At 36.0% G+C, this 12,024-nt stretch overlaps 1 protein-coding gene across 3 annotated transcripts in view; it reads left to right on the forward strand.

Annotated features, from left to right (window-relative positions):
• Nucleotides 1-12,024, forward strand: part of ipo11 (importin 11) — a 194,969-nt gene that overhangs the window by 164,201 nt on the left and 18,744 nt on the right. For 2 of the 3 annotated variants that reach the window (XM_048209570.1, XM_048209571.1), the window contains exons 28-29: nucleotides 8,297-8,392; nucleotides 9,734-9,818. The exons of the other annotated variant lie outside the window; for it this stretch is intronic. In XM_048209570.1, coding sequence (XP_048065527.1) covers nucleotides 8,297-8,392; nucleotides 9,734-9,818 — 181 coding nt within the window. The remainder of the gene's footprint in view (nucleotides 1-8,296; nucleotides 8,393-9,733; nucleotides 9,819-12,024) is intronic. 3 annotated transcript variants of the gene reach the window in all.

Here is a 12,024-nt window from a genome sequence, read left to right on the forward strand (position 1 = left end):
TTGAAAGTGTAGATTATGGAAGCTTGTTTCCGCCACTGAAGAAAAAAATGTAATTGCGACTTTTTATCTCACAATTCTGACTTTTTTTCAGAATTGCGTGATAAAAAAGTCACAATTGTGAGTTATGAAGTCAGAATTGCATGACATACTGTTCCAATTCTGAGGGGGAAAAATTGTCATTAGCTTGCAATTGTGAGAAAAAGTTATCATTGCAAGAAAAAAGACTTGCAATTCTGACTTTCTCGCAATTGCGAGTTTATATCCCAAACAATTGCAAGTTATTAAGTATGGAGTGCAGGATATAAACTCGTAATTGTGAGGGGGAAAAAAGTCACAACTGTGAGATAAAAAGCCGCAATTACCTTTTTTTTTATTTTTATTCAATGGCAGAAACATGCTTCCATAGTAGATAGACTTGATTTGTATCATTAGCAATGCTTCATGGGAATGGAAGGTCACTGCTCATGGTAACAATGACTTCCCTTGATTTGCGAAATTCAAAGAGTAGAGTCATTTTTCATCTGCAGTTTGACTATTAAATACAATTTTTTTTTTTTTTGAAAGTTAGTTTCCATAGAAGTGCACGTAATCTCAGATATCATGGTAGGTTATAGTTGTTCACCAATAACTGAGGTGAACATTTGTCCGCACAAATGGGAATTTTCTTGTGAAGGTGAAAGATTCGGCCACACAGATTTCGTAGCAGATTCAGCGCATTGACCAACAGCTTGGTTCGAAAATGGCTTTGTGTGAGCAGTGCTTTACTTCGCTACGCTATATTGACTTCAGACAATATATTGACTGGCAGCACATTTTAATAGAAATTTTGCTAATGTGACCGCACCTTTAGTCATAAAGGTACAATAGCAAAATCTTCCCAAGTTTCAGAGCAACAGTGGAATATGGTCATAAAAAAATATTTTTTGTTGGTTTTAGAAACCTTGTCTTAATTTTAAGTGAGAAGATGCATCACCCCTCCACACAACAGTTATTATTGTTTTTTTCTGTTCCTTTTTGCTCTCAAAAATATTTTTTCTCATAAATTAGATGTTACTATGAATGATAAATGTTTTAAATAAGGTTTTCTGCTGAATAACACATCTGCTTGAGTCACTACTCTTTTCAACTGGGCATACGTGATCCTGGCAGTGACGTGTACGCTCAAAATAAATAACATTATTAAGGGAAGAGATGCTCTTAGTTACCTCCACAACACACAATTCAAATACCAGTGCAAATAGTGCAGTAAACAGCAATGGCAGTACACAATTAGATGGTAAATTGCATGATTTTTTTTCTAGGAAACGGTGTCAAGCATCCTGCACCGCCGACATCACAACATATTTTTTTATGCAATGTGGCACAGTGATTAGCAAGAAATATTTAAAATTCATGTCAAAAAGGTTGCTAACCCCTTGCCATTTTAAAGCCCAGACCAACTGACCAGTCATATTGCTTTTGTACCATGCGCAGACTGTCAGGGGAAGAGAAATGGTACATGAATTCATGACTGATGCTCATTCACATTCTCATTACAATATAAATATTCAATCCGGCCGCATGAAAACACTTGAGCATGTCTCTGCATGCAGGCTTATGTTTGGACCGTACAACACTTTCTTTTCTGAAGGTCGGCCGGTCATCGGAAAAATTTTTCACGCTCTGGATTTATCCGATCTATAGTATGTGTCCACATTTTGTATGCATGTATCTTGTCTGTATATGTGCCCATTGTGAAATCTTGTATTATGGAATTGCGTTCAGGCCTGTGAAATCGATTGTGGTGCTGCAGCAGGTCTGTTGTCACTTATTTCATTGAGATTGATCTTACGGGTCATTGTTCTATGAGATCAATAATGGCATCAATACCAAAGCCCTTCGTTGTCAGTGTCCCTCCCACCAAAAGATGTGATTAACTGGCAACAATGACAGCTCCATCATGGCCTTGTTTTCCTTCTGCAGTTTTCAGGGCTTTGCTGTGATGTACAGGAGAGACTCCCCATGCGGCTTAAGCCTGAGTCTTGTGGGGGAGTGGGATAGTCATGCATTATCACGCTTGTAGAGACAGCCTGGATCCATGAGCGATTTCTCTGAGCCTCAGTCTCTGAAGCTCAGAAGCACAATGTTGTTTTCTCCATTATTGCCACATCTTGCTTTCTGCTCATATTTAAACCGGTGTTAGGAATGCACTTTTCCATTACTTTTGCAGGGTAGGACTTCACAGTCGTTCAGTAAATAACCGTGATCATAAACAAATTATTCCAACGTTATATTTAGTAGTACTGCATCAAAAGACATGAGTTCAGTACTGCTCCAAACATCCGGAAAGGTATTTTAATTAATATTCTGTTAATCAACATTAAGAATTGTGATCACATTTCAAGAGCAATACACCCCTATGTTAGTTCTTGACGTAATTGTATAGCTGTAGTTAAGGGGCATTTTTTCACATATTTAATTAAAAATAAGCTGCATGTCATAATTTTATGTCAAATACTTCATTCATTAACACATTTTCAGTCTGAATAATTTGGTTGAAAATTATTGCTTATAAATTTAAATCAACATCAATATTTTATGCTGTAGATTTTTCATATTTTGAAGTTTTTGAAGAAGATGATGATGATGAAAAAAAGAATAAATTGATAATTTCATTCTACAAGGGTGCATTAAATGATGTTTATAATAAATGCTATTCTTTTGAACTGTATATTCATCAAAGAGTCCTTAAATAAATGTATCATGGTTTTCACAAAAACATAAAGCATAATCATATACAAATCAGCATATTACAATGATTTCTAAAGGATCATGTGGCACTGAAGGCTGGAGTATTGACTGGTGAAAATTCAGCTTTTTACAATTTTTAAAATTAAAAATATTTATTTTAAATAATATTTCACATATATTTGATCAAATAAATGCAGCCTTGGTGTGACTTTTTTTCAAAAACATTAAGAAATCTTACCTAATTCGATATTACAAATAATTTTTTCCTTTAATTTCACCTTAATTTCTGACCCTGATCCAAACAGGGAATTTTCTGTCTGTTGTGCCTTAAAATGCTATTTTAATGAGTGTGATTCTACAATATTGCAGTATACAAACTTATTTTGTGGAGGAATTGTGCTCCGCCAGTCAACAACAATCCTTATTCAGGTGCTTTTTCGTCTCTTTAGACTCATCTGACTTGAACAGCGCAGAGAAAATTATGAAAGCTGACTCTGAAAGGATATTTAGCTGTGCCGAGAGGCTGGATGAAACGAGGCCCAGCATATTAATTTTCAAAGGCATTCAGGGTGCTTTGAATGGCATTTTCTGATCCTGCCATTACTATTCTATTTGCTGTGTTCTGACTCTCTCTGAATAAACACCTGTGGGCTCACAGCAATGCCCAAGGCACTGAATGTTTCTTCTCTGAGGTGCAATACATCACAAATAATTTCACCCCTTAATGAAGTATAACCAGGGTGATGACAGCAATGAAACGATACCGTTTTGTCTCTGCTTCAGTCATTTGGAGAGTGCGGAGTAAACAGATGATGATAATGATGTAATGATCTCCGTGCATACAGCCAGGCCAAAAAATGGGAGAGGGATATGCAGATTTGGGTTTTCATTTCTACATATGCACAAATAGAACCGTTCAGAGTGTTTTCAACCAGCTGCCTTTGGAATAATGATGTTGGAGTTTGCCAGAACATTTAGACAGTGTAGAGCAATGCTGCATGCTTGATTACAGTCGGAATACATATTCATAAAGAAAGCCAAGTGGATTACGTGATTTAGACTGTGGTTAATTTAACACTAATTTCAAGTAGCATTACCATGAGGAATCTAATTTTTCGCAGGTAAAGAGATTCAGCTTTTTCTTTCCATTCTTTGACAGGGTTTCACATATTGCAAAACATCTTATAAATGCTCTTTATCTAATGTTTATCTTTGTATAAATGTATTTTTCTTTAAAAATAATGTTTGTTTCAGTTTGGTCCCATTCAAAAGGGGTCATATCATGAAAATCATGACCCATCAGTGATGCTGTTATTGCCTTCTGCTCGATCCAAATCAGTCAGAAATAAACCTTTCAGTTACTTCTTCAGGGTTGGGCTGCACAAATATTGGAAAAATAAATATGATTGCAATTGCAGCTGCTACAGGTTAACATATCATGAAGTTTTATTTAGAGCTACCACAACAAACGTTTCTATTTTTGCTGCTTTAAACATTATAACACAAAATAAATTTTAATGTATATTGTATTAATCAACATTTAATAATTAACAACAATAATAATAACAGCAATAATCTCCCCAATAATCTATATTTGTCAATTGTGCAACACTATTTTTTTTTTACTGGTTTTTTTTTTTAATTAACAAAAATGTAGTGTATCATTGATTTGTCAATACTTAGCTTTAAATAAATTAACAAAAAGTTAAAAAAGTTTTAATGTGAAATCACTGTTACTGATTTCACATTAAAAAGGGTGTTGACATAGAAGTCTTAAAAAGGGATAGTTCACCTAAAACTGAAAATTTGATGTTTATCTGCTTACCCCCAGCGCATCCAAGATATTCTTCAGTAGAACACAAATGATGATTTTTAACTCCAACCGTTGCCATCTGTCAGCCGTATAATGGGAGTGAATGGGAACTTGGATCAATAAGAGTCGAAAAACCTTGCATAGACAAATCCAAATTAAACCCTGCGGCTCGTGACGACACATTGATGTCCTAAGACACGAAACGATCGGTTTGTGCGAGAAACCGAACAGTATTTATATCATTTTTTACCTCTAAAACACCACAGTGTCCAACTGCGTTCAGCATTCGCTTAGTGAGGTCTGATTGTGCTCTGACAACGGCAGTGATGACTAGCACTCATTGAAGTATAAGCGCGAGACATCACTGCCATTGTCAGAGCGCGATCAGACCTCACTAAGCGAATGCTGAACGCAGTTGGACATAGTGGTGTTTTAGAGGTAAAAAATAATATAAATACTGTTCGGTTTCTCGCACAAACTGATCGTTTCGTGTCTTAGAACATCAATGTGTCGTCACGAGCCGCAGGGTTTAATTTGGATTTGTCTATGTAAGTTTTTTTCGACTCTTATTGATAGAGTTCCCATTCACTCCCATTATTTGACTGACAGACGGCAGCGGTTGGAGTTAAAAATCATCATTTATGTTCTACTGAAGAAACAAAGTCACCTACATCTTGGATGCGCTGGGGGAAAGCAGATTTGGGCGAACTATCCCTTTAAGCCCCGTTTACACTAGTGCATTTTCGTTTTAAAACGCTTAACTTTTGGTACAGTTACGCCTGACGTATACACTACTCTGCTGCAGAGCCTGTTTTAGTTTGAGAATGCCGGGTTGCAATTCAGTGTAAAAGGACCAAACGGAGACTTTTGAAAACGATTGTGTGGCTGCCCATGTTCGCTCTGCGTATCCTTGACAACCATGTAAACAATAACATGGAGACTGAACTGCAATCTTTGCTGACTTTCTGGTCCTTTTTAGCAACCATTGTGCAGTTAAACTTGTTTTCGGTCGAGAAACCAGTAAGACTAGGATTTCAGTTTAAAATTAAAATCCACTAATGTAAACATGGCCTTAAAGGCACAGTAGCTAAAACATAGCCTATTCTAATTCTAAAGGTCGAAAATTCTGAGGGTCCAGCATCATAAAACACTGGTGCATGAAACCTTACCAATTGCACAAAAAATTGTATATATATATATATAAAATATGATTTATCCCTTTTTAAAGACTTCACATTAGTCTTACATAAATGCAATTCTTCTGATATGTTGTCCCACAAAATAAAATGGTGGTTCTCCAAGTTTAATTGTCCAAAAGTGCTGGTTTAAGTGTCGTTAGGTATTATACAGGCCTCTTTTGCGGGTCCAAGCAGGGTGATAAGAAATCTTTAATATGATGCATCTGGTCACTAGCACAGCTCTTGTAGCTTTAATATTGGCGGGTTGAGATAAGATTGCCTCCTACCCTGTATTATACTATGAAAAAAGTAATATTACAGCTGTAAACTTTAATAAAAGTGTAGCTGAGGTAGATATTTAGCTAGCGTTGGTTTGCTTGTAGCTGACTTATAGGGTGTCTTCAGGCAAAATGGTAATTGGCTTTTTAACAGTACCCATATATTCTAATATATGCTTAGCATGACACATTTTGAGTTATTTAAAACTTTTTAGTCATCAGTTTTGAATGGTGAGACATATACAATACATTTTACTTTTATGTAGTAAAAACTAATGAAAACGTAGATAAAATATGAAGTGAACACCTCGTTTTGGATTAAGGAAACACTCAATTCCCCAGCACTAAGGTGCAGATGGGTGATAGGGAGGCACATGTATCAAAATTGTAATTTCATACCACCCATCTTTCATTCCTTGCCAATTTCTTGTTATTAAGTCATATCGGCTGTGCCCCTCTCCCTTAGCAGCTACAGTGCCTCATCATCTTCCTCTATTTCGCCAAAGCAGAGATGTGATTGCTGCACCAGAAACTGTATCGACTAGTTCATTTCACCGAGCAATGTTTTTGAGATTTAGAACTGACCTTCCTTATCTGGCTTTTCATTGAATGCTGCATGTGAGCAGATCTGAGGCAGTGGAAGAATCGTCACAGGGTTCTAAGTGGACAGTCAAGGAATCTCATGTGTTCCAGATCTATGAGTGACAAATGAACCAATTTTTATCACACATGGGGGCTTATATTGAAGGCTGTGATGGAAAGGGCCAAACACGGGAAATTTGGCCCCCACTCATTGTGCTGGGAAGGTGAAGACCGTAGGATGATTTCATTCTTACATGGATAGCAGGGATGAAAGAAATGACAATTCTGTCATTATTTACTCCCTCATGTCTTAAAATACCTATGTGAATGTGTTTCTTCAGTGGGACACAAAATGAGATGTTTATAGCTGAATAAGCTGCTCTTTTACATACAGTGAAAGTGAAAGGTGACCACAGCTGTGAATAATGAATTAAATTTCAGTCAAGTACAAATCTATCATATGGCTTCAGAAGACTAGGAATATAGTGCACAAGTCAAATGAATCAGGGTTATTATTGTTAACTGAAACTATTTAAAAACATTTTGTTGATTTAAATAAAGCTGAAGTAAAATATAAATTTTAGATCATTTTAAACAAAAAAAATTAGAACGGATTCCTTTGCAAGTAACTGAAAAAAACTGAAGCTCTAAAATGATAATAATAAATAGCTCTAGTAAATAAATAAAAACTGAAAATGAAACTAAAAATAAAAACTAAAAATTATAAAAAAAAAAAAATTATAATAGTATATAAATAATACAAAAATAGCATTGGTATTGTGTTTTTGTTCTTACTGGAGCTTGACATCTCCTGGTCACCATTCACTTTCAGTGAGCAGATCAGACGTTCGTCTACTTTTTCCACAGAAAAAAGTCATATGGTATGTATTTGGAATGACATGATGAGGGTTGTAAATTATGACAGAATTTACATTTTTGGGTGAACTATTCCTTTTATACATCAGACATAATAATCTAATGAATATCTTCACATTTATTGGCAATAACTAGCTCATATAATATGTGTTCCAATCCCTTGAGTGTAGTTCATATTTTAACAGTCAGTCAGACTGAGTATTTCTCTTAAGCTTATATGATTGTTCCCTTGCATAAAGGTTTTGTGAGTGCAAGCTATTTCCAGGCTAAAAGGGTTTTTTTGTCAGACTGAAAATCTCAATACCCATGGGTAGGGATGTCGAAAGTACTGGTGCTTTGCAACCAAGTCAATGCTAAAACTTAAAAAAAAAAAGTAACAATAGCAGTCTTTCTAAAGTTTAGCTAGGCGAGTATCAACTCCATACACCAGGCACTGTCAGACTGACAGGTGACTGCTTTTGAATGCTAACATGCGTATTTGCCTGCATGCAAAGACATTTCTTGTTCAAAATAGCTGTTTTGGTGTGGCAATAATAAAAATAAAGATAATAAAGTTTACTTTTTCCATTTGTTTATACAGTATGTTTTTGTCTAAATTAATACTTTGAATAGCGTATTACTTTCTGTTGTGGTATCGAAACTGGTATTGAATATTGTGAAATTTCACTCCCTTTGGTTTTAACTACTAAAACTGCTGCCATGTCATCCCTACTCTCAGGCTTGTGAAGACACCCTAAAACATCTTTCTGTCACAGTGGTGTCATCGTTCACGTTTCTCTGAATGATGGATCACTGTGTTCATTCTCTGAATAATGTTTCCCACTGCAATCATTTTTCAGCGTGATCCAGGACAAGTTCTGTGGGATCATTAACATCAGCGTGGAGGCGCTGCATGATGTTATGACGGAAGACCCTGAGACGGCTACCTTCAAAGAGTAAGTTTGATTCTCTCTTTTTGATGACACTTCTTCACAGAGGCCTGTCAGTAAAAGGTCCTGACTCTCTGTGGTCATTAAAAATCCCATGGCACTTCTCGTAAAGAGTAGGGGTGTAACCCCGGTGTCCTGGCCAAATTCCCTCCATAGGCCCTTACCAATCACGGCCTCCTAATAATCCCCATCCATTGAATTGGCTCTTTCACTCTCTCTCCTCTCCACCTACAGCTGGTGTGTGGTGAGCGCACTGGCGCCGTTGTACTGTGGCTGCCGTCGCATCATCCAAGTGGATGCTGCACACTGGTGGTGGATGAGGAGAGACCCCTGATATGATTGTAAAGCGCTTTGGGTGTACAGTAGTACATATGAAAGCGCTATATAAATGCCTCATTCATTCATTCATTCATTCTTCACAGAGGCATTTTGTCTGCCTAATGACCTGGAAAATGGTGGACAAGGGCACACACTGTCATGGCAGTGCGTTTCATGAAACAAATGGCCAACAGTAGAAGTGATGGTGATGTGTGTCACAATGTCAGATATTTGTCAGATTATATACTGTAGTATCAAACCCTGAAAATTATTTAAACATGCCTCCATGTAACAATATTTAAATTTTATATAAATATAGGTATTTACATTTTAATACTCATGTTTTTATTTTACAAATAAAATTGTGAAAATTCTATATTATATTTATTGCAAAATATATTATATATAAATATTAAAAATCACAGACACAGTATATATATATTCCATGTGTATGTGTAATCTATACCCACAAATATATGTACACTTATGTACATAATGTATACATACATTAATACATCTTACTGACCCGAAACATTAGTTTGTGATCTATTCTTAAGTTTTTTTGCACATATACATTACATATTACATACATAACTTGTGTATGCGTAATCTATACACACACATATCACTGAAAGACATCTGAAGTGCCAGATCAGTATACATTATGATTGTTTTATGTATAGGTTTGGGTTGTATGTAAGCTGCTCATAAAATGTGAATGATGCTGTGAGGTTGCAAATATTTCATGACTTCGGGATGTGGTGCTATACACTTATGTTAACTTCCTAAGGCATTTTATCATTTCCAGGCAGGATGGATACACAACCTGCCTCATACATACTTCAGTGGGGTGTCAAAAGAGTATTCATAAATGCAGTGAGAGATTACACAGCTGCTGGAGAACATGAAAAAATTGCACATTTTAGAAATGAAGTGTTACATGAATGTAATTTCTCTACTTTGCGCTCGCTCTTTTTGCGCACACACTTCACAACCTTACACACCTCTCTCTGGCTGCCTGTCCTCTAGCTGCATGCTGATGAGCCACTTTGAAGAGCCAAAGCTGACAGATGATGAGGAACCCCCAACAGAACAGGACAAGAGGAGGAAACTGGTGAGTTTCACCCCGGGTCAAAGGTCACAGGTGTTAAATGCACCTATTGATGACAGTTGCCTCCAAGTGGATGTTATTGATGAGATATAGTGGGTGCTGATTTAGTACGTTAAAACTGATTGGACAAAAAGAATTTGCTGCATTGCTACTTCAGTTCACAAACAAAGAGGTCAAAAAGTGTTAATTTAAAGAAATCTCAGTTTCTCATGATCAAGCTTGATGAACATCTATTTTTTCCGGCGGAAGGAAGACTTTTAGTTGAAGTTTACTTCATGAAAGTTACATTGATACATATTTCTAGCTTTAATATTTGTATTGTTTGGTAACCCGTTTTATAAAAGCAATAAGGTACTCGAGGCTAGTGCTGTATCGTGAATAATATCGTGTCACGGCTGAAGGGGTTGCAGGCACTCCGCTTCGTGTCATGTTTAACAACCCCTCCAGCTGTGACTTATTCTCGATACAGCACCAGCCTCTCGCACCTTATTGCTTACTTAACTAACAATGAGCAGTTTATTACAGTAATTATTAATCTTTGTTAGTTCGTTGTTAATGTTAGCTTAAGTCCATTAAATAATACTAACACACAACTTTGATTTGAATAATGTATAAGTAAATGCTAAAATTAACATCAAGTAAGATTAATAAAGGCTTTAGAAGTGTTATTTTTATTAATTAATTGTTAATTCATGTTAACTAATGTAGTTAACTAATGTTTTTTATGATTAGAGTGGAGTGGATTAACTAATGATTTTTATGATTGAGATGGTACAAAAGTGCCATATTGTGGGTGGCAAACTGTGTTTTGTTGTGGTTTTTGTGTTTTGCTTCTTTTTTATGGGAACTGTCTCACCCGTAGTGTTTAGATAAAAACATAATGAGAGAATGAAATGCAATTGTCGTGAAATCTCAGTCTGTCTTTTCTTAATGTTATTTTTGTGCAACACCCACATGAGCATGCTTCAGCTGAGTGGAGCTGCTGATAGAAAATCTGCCAACAACAATAGCTTCCAAACAACAGCTGAAAATGATCAAATTTACCGTGTGAAGTGCAGTAGTTCAAAAGCCTATTCGAGCGGTTTTAAGTGAGTCATTTCTCTTAATTGTCTGTATGATAAAATGGCCCTGGTGGTATTTGATAATTTCAGCCGGTAGCTGGTTTGAATTGAAGCACATTTTTGCACTTATAAGTCACAACCTTTTCTCAGTGGTCTTATATGACAATGTTTCTTTGTTAGAGAATGACGTGGGATGAATCTCGGTACCAGAGTACTCGAAAATGACAGCTGTGACTAATCAAAACATTTTTCAGTTTTTGATAGGATACTGCACAGGTTTTGATGATACCTTGCTTTTGCAGACTACAAATTGCTTCAGTATTGTACCCAGTGACATGTAGACAGAGGCCAAACTGTTCACAGCGTTCACCCTGAGTGCTATCCTGTGTTTTAAAGCAGCTAGTCAGAGTGCAAATGAATGGAACTGAACGCATTTAATGTTTTTAAACATTAAAAAAAAAAAACATGCCACAAAATGCAAAAAAACAGCAAGATATGATGCAACAGCCAAAGGCATCATTCACATAGAACACATTTTGTGTTTGAAAATGTGAGATGCAGGGTATTGGGTAGTGGAAAAATGCAAGTTATTTTAGTTAAGTTATTTTAAAGTTTTTATGTTTTTAAACTTCTTTTAAACTTATTTTTTTTATTTTATTTTTTACTAAAAAGGGTCATTTTCCCATATTTTGCTTCTTTTTTTTTTTTTTTTTTTTTTTTTTGGACTAAAATTCTAACACAGTGTGCTATCTTTAAGTGCAAGATGTCTTTTCTTTTTTTCCAGAAAACAAATGGCAATCATAGGCCCACATCATTCTGTAAAATGAAGCTGTTGGTTACTGCAATGTCCAGGAAGAGCTGGAAAATGTTCATGTACCACTTCCGTGTTTTACGGTGCACTGAGCATATTGTCTACTGTCAGGAGAAATTTGAATTACTTTGATGGAGCAAACAGTTGAAGACTTGCGCTAACATGATGAATATAGCCTGGTTGGATGTTTTGGCGACGACACAGACGGTTTAATAGGGCTATCTTCTAGATTTTATTTTTAACTTTATTTTAACTTGAGTGCCATGTCTTTAGAGCTCTGTCTTGTGTGAGATCCCGGAAAAGATGCAAGACGTGGGCACAGCGATTAAAAACATCT

Source organism: Megalobrama amblycephala, linkage group LG12 (genome assembly GCF_018812025.1).
Source record: "Megalobrama amblycephala isolate DHTTF-2021 linkage group LG12, ASM1881202v1, whole genome shotgun sequence".
Classification (NCBI taxonomy): domain Eukaryota; kingdom Metazoa; phylum Chordata; class Actinopteri; order Cypriniformes; family Xenocyprididae; genus Megalobrama; species Megalobrama amblycephala.